Below are 24,166 nucleotides of genomic sequence, written 5' to 3' on the forward strand. Positions count from 1 at the left end.
CACGAATAGTTTCAGAAAACTCCATAAATTTGTCTTTCTCACAGCCGCTGTAGCTCAGTGGTTGCAGCCTGCAGAATCCTGACAGCCCATGTCACCTGCCGTGAGGAGCCATCACAGCCTCAGAGCCTGAGTGATGCTGTAGGACTGGTACTGGCTTGCTGGGAGTAAGTGGGCAGCTGAGCAACTTCTCCACATCACAGCTGCTGCTGGGGCTGAGGGAGATGGAGAGAGAGGGATGGAAGTCCTTGTCTGTTCCAGTGCTCCCTGATGTTAGTCATGTTGCTTTAGCTATGGGAGCTTCTCAAAGCCACTGGCTGGGGACAATTGTTTCATTAACAGTAACATTTTATCAATGGATATCCAGTTGTACCCCACTTCGCCCTGCACCATCAGCAGTGCTATGCTAGGGCCACAGCCATAAGGAGGTTAAAGGAAGGGCACTGTGGGAGACAACGGGTTCTTTCTCTTTCCTTGGATCCTCACGGCCCAGGAGCAGTGCTGTCTATTCCCAGCACAAAGGGAGGCTCCTGGCTGCCGGCTTATTGTGTTCTTTCTTTCCCTCGCGTAGCGTACCTTCATGGCTGTGCCCCCCTAACGGGCAAGGGCTCTGCACTGGGCTGTACTTTCCCAGCCCGGAAGAGACCCAATGAGCCTAAACGATCTTTCAGAGGTTGTCTCAGGTGCTGTTTATTCAGCAATGCAGCCACGTGTGTGAGACCGGGACACCCCCATGGGATGGCAGCAACGAAGCTCTCTGAACGTCAGTGGGACCTCCCCGGGGTCACCCTTTGGTGGCTGCTCCCCGTTTGCTCCCGACTACCAGCTGGGATGGAGACTGGGGAGGCCAGGAGCACTCCGCAACCTACCGCACTGCTGCACCTTCGCCTTTTATTGCACGGTCAGAAAGAGCGTGGTGGGTGCTTGGTGGATAACGGGCTCTCGAAGCCCCTTTTAGCCCCGGAGATTCAGGCCCTCCTGCCACCCTGCGGCCGCTCGGCAGCCGGTAGGATCCCCGCCAAGTCTCTCAGCTGCCACGCAACCGGGCGACGCCGCATCCGCAGCTGAGATTCAGCGAACGCCGCTGCGCTCCGCAACGCGCCCCCCGCGCATCGCCGTGCCGTGCAGTGCCGTGCCGCAGAGGCCGCTCCGCGCAGCCCGGCCCGCAGCCCTCCCCCGAGCCGGAGCACGTTGGAGAGCAGACGGCCCCGGCAGCGCAGGCCCCGGCTTCGAGCAGCGCTCAGGCGGGGAGGGGGTGCGCCGCAGCGGGGCGGGCGGCGGGGCGGGGCGGCCCCGGCCCCCTCCTCTTCCCGTACCCGTGCCGGGGCCGGGCACCCCGCGGCCGGGCGGCGGGCCTCGAACGGAGCGAGCTGCGGTCAGGTCGGTGTCGGGCGCGGGGCTGCGGCTCGGGGGAGGCCGGCGCGACTGCGGGAGGGGCTGCGCTGCTGCGCTGGGCCCTTGGGAGGAGAGGGGAGGGTGCCCCGCCGGTGTTCGGCTCGCAGCGGACCCGCCCGTAGGATCCGTCGGGAATGCCGGCGGCGGGCGGCAGAGGGATGCCGGAGGGGGCTGTGTGGGTCGGGGATGCGGGGATGGGGCCGGTTTGCTGCCGGAGGAGGTTTCTGGGTACTTCTTGCAGGTGAGGTGCCGTTTGCCCGTCCTCGTGCTGCGGCGCGTATCGGTGCGGCTCTACGTAGCTCTCGTCTGCACCTGGCGGGTGGGCGGCGGGGCCCAGCGAGCGGGGCTGCCTTGGGCTTCTGGAGCCGCTCGGAGCAACGGGCAGGAAGGGAGGGAGCCCCAGGGCCGGGCTCTCTGGGTGCCTGTGCTGCTGCCTCTGTGCCAGCCGAAATGTCATAGCGCCGCTGTGTCATGCCACAGCTGTGCTCGGTCCCCACGTCATCCCGGCCGCACAGCCTGCCCGGGGACCACATCTGGAGGGGTGCCGGAGGTGCCTCCCCTCCCTTCTTGCCCCAGCTTCGGGCAGTGATGACTGCAGCAGAAGGGTTTGTAGGGTCGAGGTTGTGTCACTGTCTCAGCTGCTCTCCCCCACTGTGCTTCACTCGGGTCTGTGTGCAGACCTGGGGCCATGCTGTCCCCACTCCGCACTTCATGTCCTCCCGCGTGGTAGCGGTGCTGCATAGGGGTGTGCAATGCAGAGATCTCTCTGACACAGAGCGTGCGATCCAGCAGAAAGAGGCACCTTTGTTTGGCTGAGGTTTATGGTGTTGGATTATTGTGTGTGTGATTCTGTGTGTGGGTCTTGGTTTGGGGTTTTTTATTGTTGTTTTTTTAAATGAACACACACACGCACGTATATATTCCTTTAACTGCTTTTCTGTCATCTTCAACACCGATCTGTGCTCCTGCTTTCTTCCCTTTGTGAGAATTCAGTGGGGAGACGGATGTGGAGGCAGGAGGGGAGGGGAAGGCTGGGTGGGCAGGTGGGTGGGAGCAATCACCTTGCTCCATGGAACCCTGCCTTGTGTTGCACCGGGCTTTACAATGCTGGTGCAGGGCAGGCCTGTCTGAGCAGAGGAGGAGGCAGGATGTACTGCTGGGTATGGAGGGGGCACGCTGTGCTGTTTAAAGGGGAGCTTGGGGAAGGTGTGGGAGAAGCAGGAGGGAGCAGGACCAGGTGCTTCAGGGGCAGGGCTGAGCCTATTGTGCTGGCCCCGCTGCCTTCAAAGCGGTGCTGGAGCTGAGCAGATGGAGAGGGAAGCAGGGGCAGCTCTGTCAGGAAGGATTTGTCTTCAGTAGGCTGGCAAACAGCCCTCTGCAAACAAATGAGTAATAAATAAAGGGATGGAGGCTGCCTGACCCCTGCAGCCTCTGACTCCATAGCACATATGGGCTTTTCCGGCTTCCCTGTAAGCCTAAACCTCTGCCTGCTTGCCATGGCAGCATGTTAGCTCTGCTCTCCTTGTAGCTGTGTCTCAGTGCATTTTGGTGCTTTTTTATTTTCTTTTTTTATTATTTTCTTTTTCTTTTTTTCTTTTTGTGACATCTTCCCACTCCCTCTGTCCCTGCTCTCCAAAACACTCCATGAATTGGCAGGCTCACACCTCAGCTACTGTAGCCTGTAGGAAGCATGAGGCCTGCTGCTGGGCCACAGCCCCGCTGCCATTCAAGGCTGTGGCCCCAGGCACAGGAATTGGGGTTCAGCACAGCTCCAGAGCCAGAATTTGTGGAGCTGCAGAAAGAGGAGTGTCTGCTTTAAGTATTCCTCGCAGGAAATACCCCTGTCTTCACAGCCTGCGATCACGTCACCAAAGTGGCAGTGAGAAGGAGAAATGTTTCTGACACCCACCAGTGAATTCAGTTGTTATTAAACTAATCAATCACCTAAACTCGTACGAAAACATCGCTGTGCTTGCTGTGCAAGTGCTGACTCCTCCATGAGTCCTGCGAACACCAAAGCCTTTTGCAGTCATCACTCCTGTGCCTGGTGAAACAGCCATTCTTACCTACATAGCTTAATTGCTGTAAATATATTTAGCGTACTTAGCCAAAAGTTTGAAGAAAACATTGCATTGCTTGTGTACTGAGCTCAGATCAAAAGCTGTTTGTGTGAGATCATTTCTGGAGAAGCAGTGGAGTGCATTTGTCCTCTCTGGTTGGTTTCTGTGCAGCAGCTCCAGACCCAGTTTGCCTCAGCTGTGGCCTGATTGCGCTCAGCCCCTACGCAGCTGTGAGACCTCCAACAATGAGATGCCCTGGTGCTTTGGATGACCACTCTGGTATCTACCTTTAAGGTGTCTGAATGTCTTTTTAAAAGTGCCTTAAGTTACTGCTTCAAATGCAGCTCAGCCTGGTAATTTGATTGCTATCACTCCTGTTATTAGGTGATAACAATAGCATGAGTTTACTCACACCATTATGACAACAATGCGATGAACTGGGGCCAGGTAGCTGTGCACAGTTCTTTCCACACCCAGGACATGATTGTTGGTGCTTAATGGATGAAACAGGGCCAGGCAGATCACACAGGATGCCTCCACACTGGTGGCAGGAGGTGGGATAGAGAGGCCTCATTCGTGGGTTCCTCTCTCTCATCCCTCTGCCCCTATTTTGCCTTCCCCTCTCTGGCACTTCCTGCACCTCCTTGTTGGGTTTAGTTTTTGTGGCTGTCTGGTGGTTACAGAAGCTTCAGCACGGTCCCGCTCTGCCTGCCCCGTATGGTGTTCTCGGTGGATGGCTGTACAGGCTTAAGTGCTGTATCCATGCTGAGGGCTGCAGAGCAAGCCTCTTTGGCTGGGAAATCACATTCCTAATTGAAATTACTGTAATGTTGCTCAGTCTCCAGGGAGTTTAAATGCCACTGTACGGAAGCATTTCAGCACCAGGATCATTTGTGCAGCTCCCAGTGCTGTCTCCCTGAGTCCTGCTTTGGCCAAGGAGGGGCTTCTAGAGCTGTTGTAGTTTGATCTCAAGTGATGGTATTTTTAAATTGAAGAACCAGAGAGGATATGTTGGCTTTAGCTGACCTGATTCCTCAGCATTCATGTCTTGGGTCTTGCTATCTACAGTTATCTACAGGTTGGGCAAGCCATGGGGAAGGCTGAGTCGGAATGAGCCAAGCTCCTCTACACTCCCAAGTGCTAAAAAGTAGGGTGTGAGAGGTGGGAAAAACATCTTCAGGTAATTCTGAGTTCTTCCTAAGAGAGAGTAGAAAGGGCTCTGCCAGGGGCTGCTTCATTCTGTGCTAGAAGGTGGTGGTAGGAGACTGAAGGTGCTGAGAGGTTGCATGGAGGCTGGCAAGCTGGGGGACTTGGAATTGGCTGGCCAAAGATCACAGGGTATCAGTGCAGCTGGGATCCCAACTCCCAGTGACCCTGGGCTTTAGAACTGCTGGGCTGGAGGATCTGGCTGCAGCAGGCCAGTGTGAGCTCAACATAGTTCTGGGTTAGAGCTGGGTCTCTGTCATTAGACACATTCAGAGCTTTTTGGACATGGCCCTGAGCAACCTCCTGTAGGTCATCTGCCTTGAGCAGGGAGGTTGAGCAGGATGGTCTCCAGAGGTGCCTTCCAGCCTCAGCATTTCTGTGATTGTTTTTCACATCTTCCGAGAAATCTGGTTGCCATGGTGCGATCCCCAAAGTGTCAGAGAAACAACCAGAAATGGGGTGGTTATCTGCTTCCCTTGAGCCTGCAAGCAGCAGTCTCTACATCAGTAAGAGATTTCCAGGGCTTACAGGTTCTGGGCTGGAAACATACACAGTTCCTTGTGTTTCCAGGCTGCTTTCCTCAAGGAGAAGACACAACTGGCAGAATTACATAGAAGTGGCAAAAAAAGGCAGAAGAATGAGCCGTGCTTCTTAGACTCAAGAGTAAGTTTATTCCTGCCTTGTTCGCTTGGCTCTCAGCCTGCTGCTGAATAGGATGGAGGGGTCAAAGTCACGATTTAAATGAATGATCAGAAAACGATGGTGTAATTGCCTATCTGTAATCTTGCTGTGTTTATGGATTGCTGCTGTTTCCTAAGGACAAGCTGATTCTTGGTGATGAGTATAAGCTGTGGTACTTCTGACTGAGCAGGGTGCTGTGCTGTGCTTAAGTGAGTGAGGTTATAGTGTGACAGTTCCTAGTTAGCTGAATGAAACTGCTTAAATTCTGTGTCCATTAGAAAAAACTATCATGAAAGCATTGTTTGTAAATACAGGGAATTTAACTATAGCATGTAGGTTGTTCTGACTTCAAGTTTTAAATTGGTTTTCGGTTTGGGCAACGTTTGATTACTTTTTTTCTTTTTTTTTGTCAGATATGTGTTTCAGAAAGTCATAATTCTTTTATTTGTTCTGCTTCCAAGTCCTCTTTATTGCTTTTTTCCTTTCATATTGTGCTGCTATTAATCTGATCGGGCACTTTCATTGGATTTTTCTGTCGGGAGCTTTTCATAAAGTTTTTAATTCTTTCATCCAAGTTTTTAATTTCTTCTGTTTGCTTTCGTGACATTTCATCAAATTCTTCCTTTTTCAGAAGAAAAACAAAGTGAATTACACTGATAGAAGCTCAGCTGCTTGTGCCACCTCCTGAGAATGTCATATTTTAAGGACTTGCAGGTTAGCTTTGTTGTGGCAGGGAGGTCAGGGCTTATGTGTGTCTGTGCAGAGTTAAACCAAGATGTACAAAAGCCCAGTAATGGGACTTATAAAGGAAACTGCTGAATGTTGCCATGCCATAATTACCATGCCATAATTGCCATGCCATCTCTAGTGTGTGTACCGTTATTGCCAACAACTGTCCTAGTGTTCCAGGGTAATAGTTAGGTTTCAGGGTTAGCTCATCCCAGCAGCTACGTGTGAGAGGAGTTCCTCTAACTCCCGATTTATTTAGACAGCTCCTGTAGCTGAATTTCCATGGTTTATTTCCATCTAAAGCAACAAGTTAAATTTATGGCCCTGGTGAAAGGAGAATTGCTACTGGTTTCAGCAGGGAGAGGATTTCACCCTGTGTGTGGTGGGGCTTAGTGTTTTTTGTCTCTGTTTGGCCTGACCAGAGAACACCCCAGTGACAGGGGACATTTCCACATGTCCATCAACTTCATCTCCCTGGTCCCACGTAGCCTTTTTCCAAGGGTGAACTGTGCTCAAAGCATCACCGATCCTGGCTTTGTGCTGCCTCTGTTGGCCCACCCTTTCTCTTCCTCCCCATGCCTTGTCCTTTCCCTAGCCTTTGTACAGGTCCAGATGTGACACTTCCTTCTTTGCCATAAGGGAAATGAGCCATTTCTTGTGTTTTTGTCTGTCACATGCAACCTCTGTGCTGGCTGTGTGGCACTGCTGGGTGGTGGACATGGCTGGAGCAGGCATCTCATCCCCCTCCCAGTGCCTGGGGTTTATTTCTGATGTTCTGGGGCTGCTCAGCTCCCCATGTCCACTCTGGGAGGAGGTGGGGCCAGTGAATCAGGCTGGGGAGGTGAAGGGCTGCCTGCCCTGCCATACCCTGCAGGGGGTACGTGGCTATGGAAGGGAGACGTGGCAAGGATGAACTATCTCACCATTGCAGCCATCACAGCAGGAGGAGGCTGGAACAGTGTGTGCCTTGCAGAGCCTGCAGCTTGCCTGGGGAGCTGCCTCCCTCCACAGAAGCTGCTTCCCGCTTCTCCCTCTGCGGGCTGCGTGGGCTGCACAAGACTGGGGGATGAGGCCGGGAGCCTGGCTCAGCATCCACTCTCTTCCCATTCAAGGACCAGATTTGCTTGCATGCTGGGGAGGGGTGTGGGGGGTGGCTGTGTGGTGGGTCCCCACAGGGTTGAGGAGCTTTGGGGAGTACTTTCTGTCCCTGTCCTCCTTTCCTAGGCTGCTGTGCTCACAACCAGAGGCTTCTCCTTCCCTTTGCTATGTGCTGACCCAAGGCTGTAGGCTGAGGCTGGGCCACAGCCTTGTTATGTAACCCTCTGGGTGAAGCCTCCGCAGTGCTGCCAGCTCCCACATGCCGGGTGGTGTGATTCATCCCGGTCATCTGGTGTTACCCAGTGCTGCTGGAAGCCTGGCAGAGGTGGGAGGAGAGCTGTGTTGGGGCCACATTTGGTAAGTGGTGTGTGTCTGTGGGCTCCCACTGCAGCCCGATCCTCGCTCTGTGTTCCTGGCGCTGAGCTCAGGCGATGGAAAGTGTTCTAGCTCTGCAAATGCTCTAAAATTACATCTTGTGTGTGTGTATATATAGTGTTATAACCTACTGCTTGCAGGAAGAATCTTTTGTGCTAACCAAGAGGTGAGGTGGGCAGGGCAGGAGGATTCCTTTGCTCCAGGAGCTGAGCCAGATGCAGGGGTACTGTGGATGCTTGAGCCTCAGGGGCAAAGCAAAGGGAGATGTCCAGAAGAAGCTGAGGGAAAGACTCAGAGGGCAGGAGTAAGGTGGGAGGCTGAGGAGAAGGGGCTGCACGTGGTGGCAGCAGGGCCTGGAAACTGGAGGGAAGCCCCAGCCCAGTGGCTGATGCTCAGCTGCAGCATGGTGGGATTTGGGCATTTGGGTCCAGACTGGGGTGGCTCCCCAGCTCCTGGCTTGCAGGACTGGGCACAAGCACAACTCTGGCCTGATCCCTCCCATAGGGAGGCTGGGTTGGGCAGAGCTGTGCCGTGCTGCAGATAGAGAGGAACTTCTACAGCAGGTGGCTTTAGGAAAGACAGCACACCAAACTCCTACTCTCCTTGCCACCTCCCACTGCTCCTGAGTAGTGAGAGGGACCTGGGGAGGGAGGAGCTGCTCTCTTACCTTCCCTTTTCCTCATTTCTGGAGCCCACAGTGTTTCTGGCACCTTCTGCTGGTATGAACAGCAGCTGTGACCTGCAGTAGGCTCGTGCAGAAACTGCAAGCAGCCATGCCCATGTTTCCAAGAGGTAGGAGTTATACCAGAGGAGGCAGTGCTTTTCTCTGTGTTAGTATGACACCCTGCTCTGTGTAGACATGGTCACCCCACAGGGGAAGCAGCCATCTGCCCCCAGGTGCTTTCCTCAGCCTCTGATGCCAAACAGGAGAAGCACTTGTCAGCCTTGCAAGTGTTGGTGGGTGTTGGAGATGAGGTGATGCCTGTTGGTGGGACAGCTGGTTAGCAGTGGTTGAGGAGGGGACCACCACTGCAGGGATGTACAGGGACAAGGGACATCAGCTGCTGGGTCCTTGCCACCTCTCTGTGTAGTCATGTCTTGTTTGGTGATGACAAAATGAGTCTCTGAGCAAGTGGTAATACTGATAGGAGTCATCAGCTGCTGCCAGGTAGTGCTTTGTCTCAGATTTCAGTGACTCCAGGGTCTGATCAGCAGGGCAGGTTGCTGTTCCTGGCATGTTTTGCTCTGTTTGCAGGGTGCCTTTTTTCTGGCAAGTTAATGGGATGGGGCTGGTACATGTTCTCTGACCCAGCATCTGTCTCGCTGGTGATTGGACAGGGGCTTTCCGCTGGGGATTTGCCTGTACCATGGCCATAGCAGAGCAAAATGCTTTGGGCTTGGCATAAGTAACACCTCCTTCAATTGCACTGCTGAGAGCTGTGTCCTGGGGGCAGTGCCCTTGGTTTAGCGTCCTCAGTATCATGCCCCATTCAGGGCTGGATGTGGCATGCAGCACGGCTGTTCTGTTGTACACCAAACTGTGAGGAGAGAGAGGTCACCGTGCCCTTTGGTGCTGCTACTGACTTGGCCAGGCCGTGCTGAGCTCAGTGCGGGGCTTGGATCAGACAGACTTCCCAGCCCCAGCTTTGTGCTGTGTTGAGTCATTGGCAATGGCTTTTGGTTCCTACACTGCCCCATTCACTGCTGGCCAAGGCCAAGTGCTGGAGGTGCATGGCTGGGGACACAGAAGGGCATGGACCTGAATTTTCTGTTACATTGGTCCTCATTTTCCCCTCCTGCAGCATGGGCTTGGCTCCTTGTGAAGGAAGAAAGGCACTCGTAGCAGGGTGACAGGTTTCCAGGAGACATTAGGGAAGCAAAAATCTGGCTTTATAGTTTGGCTTCTCTGCTGGCCAGAAGCAAGTCCTTTACAATTCCATGCCACAGCTACTCACCTGCCAGAAAAACTGATGACCTCATCCTGCTCAAGCAGCACTGAATGAGCACTGGCACTTGGAGAAGCCCAGCTTAGTTATCTGAGCTCTCCCAAAGCTTTGGTGTGGTGTTTTGCTACTCCAGCTTTCCCTGAATGCCTGAACAAATGAATGTCTGTCAGAATGTTTAAAGGGAAAGACAAATTGTATAAAATTGTTTTTGTGTAAAATAAATGCTTGATTTTTAATTGGAAATCTGATTTTCTGGATTAGTGCCCACCCAACCAGAGAGGAGAAGCAGATGCTGGTGTATAAACAAAGCAATCAGGGCACTGATTATTTAAGGCAAACCTCACACACTGCAAATGGTTCATAGAAATCATCCAATAAATCATTTTGAACAGCCAGTCTGATAAATGTGCTGCCCATTAACAGCCATTGCAAGAGGAGGAGCGAGGATTGCTTTTCTGTCTCTCTGCACATTTCCTAACCCTGTATTAGCATATCTCCTGTAAGCCCTTGATGGGCTGGGGCATGTATGGTGATTCCTGCTTGTCTGTTACTGCTTAATTTTCCCAGCTGCAGCCCTGCCTGCTCTGCATTTCCTCACGTGGCTGGCACTGTCACTGCTGGGGACCATGCCTGCCTAGAGGGATGCCTGGCTGTGACTGACACTGGCCACGCACTGCTAACAGAGAGCTCTTGCAACATCCCTGGATGTGAATGCACCCACCTGGCTCTGTTGTTCACAACAGCATTTCCTCTGCTGCCCCATAAAGGTCAGGAAAAACACAATGGCAGGAAGCTTCCCTGCAGTGGTATGGCAGCAGATAGGAACTGCTCTGCTGATTCTGTGCACTTGGTTGGACTTCTCTGTGCCATTACCAGAGTATTGCAAAATACTGCATTATCTCATAAACTGATGTGAAAATGTGAGGTCTTTTGGCAGCAACTGTCTGTCTGACTTAATGTGCCCATGCAACTTCTTGCTATGGGGACCTCTGCTCTGAAGGGAAGTTGCCCATGTCCTTACAGAACTGGGCTCAGGCTGTGCACAGGAGCAGAAATCTTCTCTTGCTGTTTGCTGCATGTGCTTTTCCTATGTGATTTACTTATCTGGTTGTTTCCAGCAGTTTTTGTAATGGCAGTGCTGCTGCTATGCAATTTGCAGAAATTCTCCTAAGAGCAGCACCATAAGAGCTGGGATTAACTGGAAAAAGTGGGCCAAAAAGGCATTGGTTTGGAAAGCAGAGGCTGAGGGAACTGGTGAAAAGGCAGGAAAATGAGCTTGAGATCATCTTCAGAGATGTGATTTACTACAAGCACTGTGTTACAGGACTGAGCACGATAGGATGGCTTCTTTGGAGCAGAAGGTACTCAAGAGAGGGTGAACAGAGCTGCCCAGGTGGCTTTACTCCTCTCCTGCTCCTTAATTGTCTCTGTGCAGGAAGACTGGCATTGATAAAGTACTGCTCGGTGGAGAGACAGGGACTGGCAGTACTGGGTAGGTGAAGGCTTGCATTTGGGAAGCCTGCAGACAGGAAAGCTTGGAGTGGCAGCAAATACAGCTTGCTCTTAGTGAAAGAGGGCAGCAAGAAGGACTTGACAGGGGAAGCCAACCCACGCTGATCCTCTCTCCAGTCCTCTCACCCTGTCATCTTGCAGCAGTGTGTTCCTCCTACGGACGTGAGCACAGAGCCTAGAAACAAACTGCAGTGTGGTGGGAGAAGGGACTCAGAGGTTGCTAAGAGTCTCCTTGATTATTTGCTGAAGGTCCAACAGCTCCCTCGGCCAGAGACAATCTCTCTGTGTTAACAAAAAGGCAATGAATTATTTAGCAGCTGAAAATGCCAGATGGTGATGGCTCTGCTGTTTACATGGGAAGGGGAGGGAGGAAGACGTGCACATGGAAAGAACAGATTGAGAACATCTCTGTAGGAAAGGGCTGACCCCAGACATAGGCCCTGGTGGTCTCACAGTGAGCAGGAGGCAGCCAGGCTGGAACAAATGGCTGCTGCTTGTTTGTCCCCTCACGCCCCCAGCTGGGGCTGAGGTGTCTCCAGATGCCATGGACTGGGACTGGCCAGGTCAGTGCATGTATGGTCAGTACCTCCAAGGAGAGCTAAAGCTGACTGGTCTAAGAGGGAGGGACTGAGGCTACAGCAGTGCACATAGATGCACATGCTGCTGTAGTCTCCCATCTGTCACTCTGACACATCTGACATAAATGTTTCCCAACAAAAGTAAATCCTTGTAGAGCTCAGGAAGATCCCCTTTCTAAGCTGAGGTATTTTGTGTGCGCTTTCTGTGATCCCCGAGGACCTCTCAATCAGATTTCCTTTGATGTTGAAGCAGACTTTGTCCTGTTTGGTTTTGATGGGAAAAAAATGCTATAAACACTTTGTATACCCAGGTCCCTTGAGGTCCTGGCTGTCTTTACATTCTTTGACACTGCTTAATCAGTTTGTGGCTCCTGCTCTTCATCTGTCCTGTCCGTGTGGGTGAGGAGCATCCTGCAGCAGTGATCAGCTGGGGCTGAGTGGCTGCAGGGGCTGCAACAGGGATCTCTGTCTGCAATGTAGGCAAAAATACAAAGCTCACAGAGTCCATGTTAGTGGGTGCAGTGAGGTTTTACACGGCCTCACAGACTGTGGTCACTCTGCTCAGTGTGTCTGCAGGACAAGGAACTCATTTAACTCCTTAGAAATTCCAGGCAGGCCAGAAGGTCACTTTGTCAGGAGCATAAGTCCCCAAGAGTAGAGATGCAAAATGGGCTGAGGTTGGAAGGGACCCCTTGGACACCATCTGATAAGAGCAACTGCCCCCCCCAGGGCAGGATCAACTTCAGAATTACTTTTGGTTGCTCAAGGCCTCCAAATACAATGTTTTGTCTGTCTGTTCCCCCTCATGTCAGTAACCCGTCTGTCCCTAAAGATGGTTTTCGACCCTTTCCGCCTGTGCTTCATCAGCCATTTGGCACCATCCTGGTGCACAGGTCTGTGGCATCCCTGTTAATAATGATCATGCTATTTTATGCTGGCTTCTGTAGAGTGTTTGTTCACAGGGTTCTCAAATGCTGAGGGTTTGAAGAGGATCCTCTCCTCCAAAGTGTGGTAGTAGAGAAGGTTTGGAAGTAAGACACAATCCTGACTGTTAATGGCCTTTAAGCCTTTCTTACTGGCAGTGACTGTAGCCTGCACCATCAGCTCCCAGAGGAAGTGGAGAAAGTTTTGGAAGGAGTAATCCTGCTCTGTTGGGAAGATGGAAGGGAAGATGGAAGGGTGGTCCCTTGGCACTCAAATCATGCAGACCTTAATGCTGGAGAAGGGAGGCCTGGACAATGTCCCGCAGGCAGTAGCTTTGGCTGACAGGAGTTAATGAAGGGCAGCCCCCTTGCTAACATTGTCATTTCTCTTTCTCAGAAACTCAAGCAAATGCTTTGAGTCCTCGTTTTTACCTGCTGACTGCAACAGGGTGGCCATGGCAGAACTCAGCTTCCAAGACTGAGTGGAGAGGTGGTGAGAGACCTGTCTCAGGTATGATGGAGGCAACCAAATAGCACGGGCTTTAATGTGGGTAAGGAAAGAATATGAGGTAGATGTGAGACATCCTCAACCCCCCTCTGCCCTGTCTGTCACAGTCCTTCCCTGGTAGCTAGTAGGTCTGGGGAAACAGCTCTCCCTGGAGGTGTTCAAGAACTGTGGAGATGTGGCATTGAGTTACATGGTTTAGTGGTCATGCTAGTAAAGGTTGGAGTAGATAATCTTTTCCAGTCTTAATGATTCTATGAAATTATGAGATCAGCACCTATCTTCATCCCCTCCCTGCCCTTAGCAAGCTCCCAGCCCCTGTGAAGGACCCAGGGGAGCCATGACCCTTTTTCAAGCAGAAGCTGCTTTATTCTCACCTTGGCCCTGTGTTGCAGGGTGAGGCCTCGTGACAGCACCAATGGAGAGTGTGTACTCAGTGGAACCAGCTCTGGACGGGGCTGGCCCCACCTCGCTGGACATACTCAGCTTCCTGGACACCCTGGTGAACAGCACGGAGGAGCAATGCTTCAGTGCCCACTCACGCAGTAGCGTCCTGCAAGGGCTGCCATTTGGTGGTGTGCCCACTGTGCTTGCCATCAACTTCATCCTCTGGCTGGTGAGCAGGCCAGGAGGGTGCTGTGTCCACGGACCTCTTGAGAGAAAATGGGGTTCAGGGCTGGAAGTTTAGTTTGCTGTGTCCCAGCCTCTGAAAGGATGCCCCCCTGGGAGACCAGGAATAGCTGTATCCTAAAAGAAGCCCTCTTGACATGTCTCTCCCATGCTGAAGACAATCTCCTTGAGAAAGGAGGTCAACCAGAAGGTGTTTGGGTCTCTGTAGTGCCCTGTTACTGTGAGGGCCAAGTAGCTGTGAGGTCCTTCTAGCCATTTCCTCTGATTCTGTGGGACAGTGCTTGCTGTGTTGGTATTTGGATAACCAAAGGTACATCTGGTAAATGTCCTCCCATGGTGCTGCAGGTTGATGCTTTGCAAACGTGGTGGGAATGGGGCTAGGGCTGAAACCCTGTGGACATGAGTATGATTTCTGCCTGTCCAACTTAAGATGCTCAGGCAATGACCACAGTGAGCTTCACCTGGGGCTATAAGGAAGGCTGTGGATGTGGTGTCAGAGGGTGGCTGTGAGCATGGGTGTGTGTTACAGGTGTGGTGACAGCCATATGTGTGTGTAAGTGTGTGCTGGTGCACCCTGCTGCTCTGGTCATGTAGTGCTGGTGGCCAAGAGCCTTGCCCACTTTGTGGTAGGTAGCAGATGATGCTTGAGCAGATGCAGAAGTGGTGGTCACCAGCACCTTGGGGACTGCTGCCACAGTGGGAAATGATCCAGATTCAGAAGTCCCTTGTGGTGCAGGTACGCTCAAGATATGTGAGGCTTCAGGGGCCACTTGTGCAGTGTCAGTGTCCACACTGTTACCTGCAGCAGCAGTGGTGAGGCCATAGAGCAAGAGCACTCTGGCTTGAGGAGAGTTTCATGTTAGCCCATCAGCAAGAAAACAGGAAGGAGGGAGATGGTAAGATCCTGTGGCAAAACCCTTCACTGTCCCTTCCTTCCTTCTCCAGCTCCTTCTCCTGATATTCTCCTGCCTTCGGAAAGCAGCTTGGGACTATGGGCGCCTGGCACTGCTGATGGACAATGATAGGTGAGCAGGCCACAAAGCTATTGCATGTGTTTGGCTCCAGCCTCTCTAATGGGGCAGTGGTGCAGCCCACAGAGGAGTCCTGAGAGTGCAGCTGTTTCATCCAGGCCAAAGCTGATGGCCTGGCTACCTGTACCCATCAAGGCGAGCATTCCTGGACAGGGGGAACTGCAGTGAAAGTGACATGGGGCATGTGGTGACATGGCTCTTGGTGCTATTTGGGCATGATGTGCTGCCTGAACAGTTCATCAGCTGGGCTGCTGAGGAAAATCTGTGTGGTTTCCCTGTGATGCTCTCCCTCTCCTTTCTGCTGCCTCTCCCATACCTCACTCACTTCTTTCTTTTGTTCCCTCTGAAGTTTGACGTCACTTTTCTACGGGGAGCAGAGTGAGAAGGAAAAGTCCCCATCAGAGAGCAGCCCTCTGGATGTTGACAATAAGGATGTGGTAAGTATACAGCGGTTATGGCAGAGACAGCCTGCAGCTATTCTTGGCATTCTCAGAAGAGCTATTTTGAGGTGCCCAGGGCATTCACTGCCAGTGATACCATGAGGGCACCCAGAGCTACCCCAGTGCTGCCAAATGTGCCTTTTTCTCCTCTTGGTGGCACAAAACAGGCTACACTAGAAAAAAGGACCCTTCCATCAGGGTCTTACATGTTTTGCTGTCTCTTTCTCTCTTTTGATAACAAAAGCTCAAAAATCAGTTACTGTTGTAGCTATTAAAAAAGGTAAAAAGACAGAACTTATTTAAAAAAATAAGTAGGCAGGGAAAGGAAAGGAGCAAAGTAATTGCAGGTGGTAGGATAACTATTTAAAGTCATCATACTGGATATTGCGTGCAGGCGTATATTATTCCTGAAAAATAACAGAAAAAAAACAAAGGGAAGGCAGGCCAGCATGGCTAAAAACCAGATTAAGGGAGATTTATCATAGAATCATAGAATTACCCAGGTTGGAAAAGACCTCGAATTCATCAAGTCCAACCGCAGAGGGAGATGACCCTTTGGTTATCCAAGGTCCGTTCCATATTGGGGCTTGGGGTGTGGTGGGCCTTACCTCATCTTGTCTCTCTCCCCTTCCAGGGATTCTGCTCCTGGCTCCTTTCTATCTACCAGATGAAGTAAGTGTGTACTGACAGTGTTGTGGCCATGCCGTAGGGAGCTGGTCCCTGTGGGTGGTGGTCCAAGAGTTAGACCCTTGGAGGAAAGCTCTGCTGAAGTGTCCCCCAGGGGAGTGTGGAGGGGTTCCCCTCTTTCTGTCCTCCACTGCTGTGCTGACCCCAGGCTTCTGCCCCAAAGGATGGGGCTTCAGTGTCTCCCAGCAGGAGCCAGTTTTATAATGGGATGTCAGCCTGATGGCCCATTGCCTCTGTGCCCAAATCCCACATACTGCAAGTGGAATGCTGTGAGTTTTCAAGAACTCTGTGGGGCTAGAGCAGCTCCACTGTGGGCCCTAGTGTCCCCAGTTTGGGAGGCAGTGACAGTGTGGTGGTGGTGTCACCCTCAGTGCTCACCCCCACTGCTCTCTCCCAGGGATGAGGAAATTCAGAGCAAGTGTGGGATCGACGCCACCACCTACCTCTCCTTCCAGCGGCACCTCCTGGTCCTGCTGATGCTGGTCTGTGTGCTCTCTGTGGCTGTCATCTTGCCTGTCAACTTCTCGGGGGACCTCCTAGGTAGGTGCATCCCAGCTTCAGGGTGTCACAAGCACTGCACTGGGGGCTGGAGGATGAAAGGACCCTTCCATCAGTTATAGTTCCTCAGGGAGGTGGGGGCTTGCTGGGGACCTGGGAGATGGGAGGATAGGAGCAAAGAGGGCCCACAGGTATCATTTGCCCTGCAAGTATGAAGAAGCGCTCTGCACCAGATTCTCATAAACTCCTGCTTGTCCTCTTCTCCTGCAGGACACAACCCCACTCACTTTGGCCGGACCACCATCGCCAACATCCCAACACAGTACGTAGCACTGGCATTGGGCAGCTGCATGTGCAGCTGCAGTGCTGCAAGCACCCAGATGTGGTGCTTGCATCAGTGCATTGTGCTGGGGCCTAGCCTATGTGAGCAGCACAGCACATGTGGGAGGCTGTGTCTGTCTGCACCACATGTGTCCTTGGCTTAGGTCTCCAGCACTGGCAGCAGGCTCAGAGGGTTCTGCTGATTGGCTGGGGTGGCTATGGCAAGGACCTAAACACCAGGCTGGTCCCTGTGCTGCAACGTGAGCTGATGCAGTTCTCTCCTTCTCCAGAGATCGTCTCCTGTGGCTGCACAGCATCTTTGCCCTCATCTATTTCATCCTCACCATCCTCTGCATGGCTCACCACTCCATCCACCTGGAATACAGAGAGAATGAGAAGGTGAGCTGTGTCCTCCCCACAACCACCATCCCTGCCTTTCTCTGCTCACATGGACAGCTCTGTATGTGCTCTGCTGTACGTAAAGGGAGCTTTAGAAGCAGCTCAGACCTGGGTAGATATGGAAAGACAAGGTCATTTTTCTCCTGCTTCTGGACAATGTCTGGCAGCCTGGAGACAAATGTTCTGCTGCCTTGTCACCAAGACTGGAGCTCAGCTGTGTCTGGCTGTCACAAGGTGGCTGTCCAGCTGTACCCAGAAGCTGAGGCCCTGGGGCTGGGCAACAGGAGGCCAGCAAGGGAGGAAGGCCATGGGTTTTGCACCTCGCTGTCCTCCCACCTTAGTGCACAATGATGTCTGAGCCCTTTCCGCTAGTGCACATCCTTTCCCCTTCTTCTACTGCAGAAGATATGGCCACAAACTGCAATCTGGGCTGAACAGGATAGCAAATGAATGGTCCACAGGCTCCAGCCCCATCCTCTGCCTCTTCTCCTTCCCTAGGTTGCCCGGACACTGATGGTTACTCACATTCCCATGGAGATCACAGACCCTTCACTTATCATTAAGCACTTCCAGTGAGTAACCTCATCTCAACAGGATGTCCCCATCCTACCTGGGCTTCCCTGGGGAGGAGGGGGAAGGTTGTCTCAATCCCTGTCACTATACCCTGGTGCCACCATGTCCATGTACCCACAGCGAGGCCTATCCCAGCTGCACTGTCACCAACATACAGTTCTGCTTCGACGTGCGCAAGCTGATGAAGCTGGATGCAGAGAGGTGAGTACGTGGGGATCCTGTACCTGTCTGTCGAATGGAGGCAGAAGAACCGTCCTCTCTGTTTCCTGGCAGGCGTAAGGCAATGAAAGGCCGGCTTTACTTCACCACTAAGGCACAGAAGGAAGGAAAGATCATGATCAAAACCCACCCTTGTGCCCGGATCTTCTGCTGCCGCTTCTGTGGCTTTGAGCAGGTAGGAAGCTGAGGGTAAGGCTTCAGGCAACGTGGTCCCAGTGCAGGCAGGACTGCAGGTAGCATGGTGGCTTGCCCATGCCCCAGCTGTGGCTGTTCCCACAGGTGGACGCTGAGCAGTACTATGGGGAACTGGAGGAGAAGCTCACAGATGAGTTCAACGCTGAACGCAACCGCATCACGCTGAAGCGGCTCGACATGGCCTTTGTCACCTTCCAGGATGAGCGTATGACAGCAGTGTGAGTGTCCCTTGCGCCTGCTCGTGCGAGCATGGTCCATAGCCTGGTGGTGGTATGGGATGGGGCCACCACTTCTGGGGATGGCAGGGGGCACTTTGACTGCTCCTCCAGCCAAATCCAGGCAACCAGACTGTCTCTGTCTGCCTGAAACTACGGGGAGGGTCTCATGAAAAGCAGGGGGGATCCTGAGCCCTTGGTTCAGACCTGACCCTGGGCTTCCTCCTGCAGGATTTTGAAGGATTACAGCCACATTCACTGCCGGAAGCACCCCCAGCAGTCCTCCGTGACCACTGTGGTCAAGTCGCACCAGTGGGGCGTGCGCTACGCTCCAGCACCCAGTGATATCATCTGGTGAGCCCCTATGGCAGGAGGAATGGAGAGAGGAAAGGCCAGCAGTTGGGAAGGGGAAACCATATCCAGAGATATAGAGCACCTTCCCAGGGTGAAAGGGGCTGAAGAACCTTTCTGTGGTCGTAGCTGAAGTTACCAATGGTAACTAGAACAATCACTCCTTAGGTCACAGGATCAGACAGGATTTGGTCTGATTGCCAGGCTGTGACTTCTCTAGCCTTACTCCAAGGCATCCTTGTAGTACAGTACCCGCTGTGGTCATACTAAGGTCCTGGGAGCTCTGTAGCTGTGTTTTAGCAGCATAGGAGGGAAAGCGACAGTTAGCTTAGAGTAAGGGCTATGGAATGGTTGGTGTGGGGAGCAGGCCCGAAGCACTGGAGGACTGAGACAGAAGACTCAAGACACACAGTGTTTCCTCTGCACAGCATCTAAGTTATATTTTCCTCTCACAGGGAGAACTTGTCAGTCCGTGGCACATCCTGGTGGGTGCGGTTCATTCTCCTTAATATTTGCCTCTTCATCCTCCTCTTCTTCCTCACCACGCCAGCCATCATCGTCAACACAATGGACATGTTCAATGTCACACGACCTGTGGAGAGCCTCAAGGTAGTCCCTGGAATACAGTCCTAGGCCCTGAGCATGCCTGAGCTTTTGTACCTGTGTCCATGGGGAAGGGCAAGCTGGTGTCCATGCAGGAGAAAAAGGGTGGGAGAAGTTCCAGGAGATACCAGAAGCTGCTGGCAGCACATTGTCTTCCTGCTTATTGACCTGGGAGCTGTTGGGAGGACACTTGAACTTAGCATATTTTCATGGTGCTTTTGGCTGTCCTTAAGCTCTTGCCTCCTAGAACATGTCCCCGCCCACGGAAGGGTTGCTCCATGTACACCTGCCCAGGGAGCTGCCTGTACACCATGTACACCTTCCTGGAGCTGTCAGAGTCCTAAGAGGGTGTCCACCATCTCTCCTCCTGCAGAACCCAATTGTTACCCAGTTCTTCCCCACACTGCTTCTCTGGGCCTTCTCTGTCTTCCTACCCTTCCTCGTCTACTACTCAGCATTCTTTGAGTCACACTGGACAAGGTAAGGAATCCCCATGCTCCTCTAGGGCCATTAGGGGCCATGCTGAGTAGGAGTGCAACATTTTTTTTTTTTCCCCTTTCCCCAGGTCAAGTGAGAATCAGCTCACCATGCACAAGTGTTTCTTCTTCCTGGTGTTCATGGTCATCATCCTGCCCTCTCTGGGGCTAACCAGGTACAGACCAACTTGCAGTCTGGGCATCATACAGGGGCTGACTTCTCCCTGCAAGTGAGCCTGAGAGGGCTGAGGGACAGGAGATGCTTCCGTCACAGATGACACATGCCTGTCTCTGGGAAGGAAAAGGCTCATGCATTAGTGATGCCAAGTTGCTCCTAGACAGGTACAGACTGAAAATACCCCATAGATTAGGTGGGGATCTGTCCCAGGCTGCCAAAGCTAGCCTGAGGTGCTGTTGGTGCCTGGCTTGTGGTGTGCCCGTTCGCAGATCCCAGAAGGACCAGGTCAGATATTTGCATAGTCTTGGCTCCAGTGAGTGTGATCTGAGCCCAAGGAAGGGAAAGACACATGCAGGCTGTATGTCCCCCACATTGCTCTGTGTCCCCCTCCTGAGCTGCCCCTTTGTTTCACCCAGCTTGGACCTCTTCTTCCGCTGGCTCTTTGACACCCACTTCCTGGACCAGGCTGACATCAAGTTCCAGTGAGTAAAGGCCTTCTCCCCAAAATCTGGGAACCTACAGGGCAGAGCCCAGCACCAACTCCACTGCCTTCTCACCCTTCCTGTCCATGGGGCAGGTGTGTTTTCCTCCCAGACAATGGCGCTTTCTTTGTCAACTACGTTGTCACCTCCAGCCTGATTGGGACAGCCATGGAGCTGCTGCGCATCCCTGGCCTCCTTGTCTATACTGCCCGGCTCTGCCTTGCCAAGTCAGAGCCTGAGCGGCTCCACATCAAGCGGGTACATGACCCCAGCTTGTTCTGAATACACAGGTGACCCTGTGCACCTGGGAAGGCAAAGGCAATAACAGTGTTGTTGGTTGTGTCTCAGAGCCAAGCTTACCAGTTCCAGTTTGGGTTAGAGTACGCGTGGACTTGCTGCATCTTCTCTGTCGTCATGACCTACAGCATCACCTGCCCCATCATTGTCCCCTTTGGTGAGTATGGCCATGCTGTGTCCCCCTCCATGCTGAGAGCAGCTTATCCTAGCTACCAGGAGCAGTGTGGAGGCTTCCCATGAAATATGGAAGGAACAGCCACTAAAGATCTCCTGTCTTCCCAACAGGTTTGCTCTACATGCTGCTCAAGCACATGGTGGACCGATACAACATCTACTATGTGTACATCCCCACCAAGCTGAACCAACGGCTCCATGTTGCTGCCATCAGCCAGGTCGTGGTGGCCCCCATCCTCTGCATGTTCTGGCTGCTCTTCTTCTCCGTCTTACGCCTTGGTAGGGACAGCTTGGGACTGCCCCTTGCCACTGCTTGGGGTCACCAGTCTGAAGTTCTGGGGGATGAGCTACATCCTTGAGGGTCGATGGTGTCACCCTTGAGTTAGACAGTGTAAGAGGTGGGAGGGGGATGGTAAGACTTGATGAAGATCTGAAAGATGCAGGGATGTCAGTTAGTGTTTGGAAGAGGGGAGTGAGGGCTCAGAGCACCCCCAGCACACCCCAGCCTGAGGTTCAGCTAAGTGTGCAGAAGGTCCTTGGAGGCTCACGTGTTGACCCTGTGTCTCTGCCCTAGGTCCCACCCGCCCAGTCACCCTCTTTACCTTTGTGATCCTCCTGTCCTGCATTGTCTTCTCCTTCTTTGGCCTCTGCCTGAAGAAGCTACAGCCACGGAAACCATCCAGCTATCAGGTGAGTGTGGGCAGCTGCTTCCCATCTCCCACTTTGTGCCTTGCTTGGGTGCATTTGCAGTGCAGCCAGAGGGTTTGGCTTCACCTGGATCAGAACAGGGGCAGTGACTGGTCCTGTCCCCAGCAATCAGCTCTGTTGGTACTCATGCAGGAGCTCCCCATCTCCAACATTAGCACTGTGCTGCTGTGTTTAGAAGGGTCATAGCCAGCTTTTCTAGCCCCCTTGGGTGAACCCTATTTTGGCTGGGATTTGGACCAAGCCCCCAGTGGGGGATGTTGCTCTGGATGGAGCATTCCAAAGCTTTTCCCTTTGCCCCTGTGTGACTTCCTCCTGTTTCCTCTCCACAGATGTCTGATCAGTCTGAGGGTACCTTCACTGACGCTGAGCGGAGCAGCGTCTCCTCCACACCCAACTCCAATGTAAGTACCTCTCCCTAGACCTGCTGTAGGCCCCCATCTCACTCCCAGCCTGGGGCAACATCCCCTTGCACCCAGCCTCTGATCCCTGACCTCACTGCCCCTGGGGCAGCTCTTTGTGGCCACAGTGTTGCAGGAGCCCGAGCTGAGCCTGACACCGGCAGCTTCCCCGGCACACCAGTCTTATGGCACCATGGGCAACCACCTGGAGCTGGCAGAGGATGGGGAGGACTGTGGTCTGCAAAACTTTGAGACAGAGCTGGAGACAGTGGAAGGCGAGTACAGGACCGGCCCTGTGATGGAGAGCCAGCCCCGCTACCAGTGAGTGTCCTTGCTCCCAGGGTGAGAGCCAGCACCAGTGGGTGCCCACTTCACTGATGGACCCACACACAGGTGATTTTGGGGCAGGGGGACATCAGGACTGATGTGAGGGAGGGACCTAAGCCCATGCAAGCCAGCGTGGCCCTACCACTGCAGACAAGCTTGGCCACCCTGCACCCCCACATCCCCATCTGCCTCCTCCTGTCTGGGATGAGAAAGAGAGGTTGCAGGGGTTTGGGTTGAGGTCACCCTGAAACACTGTACTGCAAGGGGAGGAGGAAGGTTCTGCCTATGGCCACATGTCCCCTCAGCCATGCCAAAACTTTGCTTGCCCACCCGCTGCTGCAGTCATCCTGCTGTCCCCAGCCCATGCAGTGCTGAGAGCATTGTCCTGGCAGGGCTCACCCTTCTTGTGCCCTCCCTCTGCTGCTGCAGTGTACTTTGTGCCCTCGGTTCTTCAGGGACAAGTGTACTTTGTGGCCGTGACAGCAGCTGCCTTTCACTGGTGGTTCCCATTCTCCCACTCCTGCTGCCCATGCTCTGCTTGGGGCTGCCTCTGGGGACCCACACAGCTCCATCCCATTGCAATAGCAGCAGGGGGCTGGCAGCACTCCCTGACTTGTTCAGGAGCCTCTGGAGCACAAATCCTGCTGCACTGGATGTGTGCACACCTGCTCCTGCACCGGCAGCATCTCTGGGCTTTTTGGACCCTGGATGCAGAAGCAGGTACTGTGCCCCCAGCCCTGCTTCTACAGGATGAGCACACACAGCTCTGCTGTGCCTGGGTGGTTTCCTGCTGGGGTAAATCCACAGCAGGCAGCTGATAGCAGAATGGTGGTGGTGCCAATGGGGGCTCAGGCTGCTGCCTCCTGGAAATGCAGAGGTGGGGCTCTTGAAATCCTGCTTCTTCCCGTGGCTCAGTCATCCTCCCATATTGCCAGCTGCCCAGGAATGGGGCAGGGCTCAGGCACTTTCTCCTTGCTCTGGTGCAGTGCTGCAGAGGTAGGGCTTGAACTGGTGCCTGCCCATGGGTGGTGCCTAAGATCTTATGTGGGAGTTGAGAGAGCTGATCTGGGTCTTTCCCCTGCTGGGGGAATCACATTTGCGTTGCACTTCTGGGAGGGTGCCCTTCTCCAATCATTGCTATCCCCAGGGGTGGTGGAGGGGTCTGACCCCAGGGAACAGCATTGCAGGGGTGCCCTGTGCCACTTCCTCTGCCCAGCATTACTGAAGCTGTTGGGAGTGGGAACACAGTGTGTAAATCCAGAAGTGAGCTGGAGGTCTAAGCTCTCAAGGCTGGCAGCCCTGTTGCCCCCTGGCTTCTACATGCCCAAGTGGTGGCTGTGGCTTCCAGAAGGGACCTTGGAGGGCTCCCAACTCCCTGCACTGGTGTCCTGCAGCTGCTTATCTTGGGGCTGGAAAGATGCTGGTGGCCCCATCCAATGACCTGATGCTCTCTTTCTGAGGGGGATGCAAGTGCCTGTGAGTGGCACTGAGTCCGGGGGAGCTCAGGCTTGGATTGCCCTTGGCTGCCACACTGTAGGAATGTGCCAGAGGTCTGTACCTTCTTGTTATTTATCGCTATGACCGTGCCTTGAATAAAATGACTTCACCCACCTGCTGCCTGCAGTCATCACCTCTGCGCGCTACTCCAGCCCAGTGCTGACAGCCATTGTCACCTTTTGTCTAGCTACAGACCCTCTCTAAAGGCAAGAGCTGGCTGTCCCCTTTATGTCCAGCCCATGGCATTGTGGCAGCAGCACAACAGGTCCAGAAAAGGCAGAAACTGAAAGAGCTATCTGGGCTGGAAGCACTTTGGGGGTAAAGGGCAAGGTGCAGGAGCAAGAGGAGCACCCAGTGGTGTTAACTGAGCAAGGCTGGTACAGGGCAGATTAGGTGAAAAACTGGAAAATTTAAGTCTACCCCAGCAAACCCTTCTGCCATCCTTTGTTAAGTTTGCTTAGG

At 53.3% G+C, this 24,166-nt stretch overlaps 1 protein-coding gene across 7 annotated transcripts; it reads left to right on the plus strand.

The window, feature by feature from the left end:
• The first annotated feature begins 779 nt into the window (after positions 1-779).
• On the plus strand, positions 780-23,817 carry TMEM63C (transmembrane protein 63C). 7 transcript variants are annotated; one of them, XM_015865218.3, is made up of 25 exons: positions 1,172-1,377; positions 5,229-5,321; positions 12,898-13,011; positions 13,401-13,621; positions 14,581-14,660; positions 15,016-15,103; positions 15,741-15,778; positions 16,191-16,333; positions 16,562-16,613; positions 16,903-17,011; positions 17,510-17,583; positions 17,705-17,785; positions 17,858-17,978; positions 18,083-18,216; positions 18,445-18,567; positions 19,020-19,173; positions 19,541-19,647; positions 19,733-19,819; positions 20,238-20,303; positions 20,399-20,561; positions 20,652-20,757; positions 20,886-21,053; positions 21,349-21,464; positions 21,812-21,883; positions 21,993-23,817. In XM_015865218.3, the coding sequence occupies exons 4-25, from the start codon at positions 13,424-13,426 to the stop codon at positions 22,203-22,205; spliced, it is 2,493 nt and encodes an 830-aa protein (XP_015720704.1). In that variant the 5' UTR covers positions 1,172-1,377; positions 5,229-5,321; positions 12,898-13,011; positions 13,401-13,423; the 3' UTR covers positions 22,206-23,817. The 7 variants fall into 7 exon arrangements, with proteins under 7 accessions (XP_015720705.1, XP_015720704.1, XP_015720707.1 ...); XM_085549283.1 differs by having other exon boundaries at positions 1,245-1,377; positions 16,249-16,333; XM_015865219.3 differs by lacking the exon at positions 5,229-5,321 and having other exon boundaries at positions 780-1,377.
• Positions 23,818-24,166: the final 349 nt, after the last annotated feature.

Source organism: Coturnix japonica, chromosome 5, assembly GCF_054131305.1.
Source record: "Coturnix japonica strain WE chromosome 5, WE-NBRP24, whole genome shotgun sequence".
Classification (NCBI taxonomy): Eukaryota; Metazoa; Chordata; class Aves; order Galliformes; family Phasianidae; genus Coturnix; species Coturnix japonica.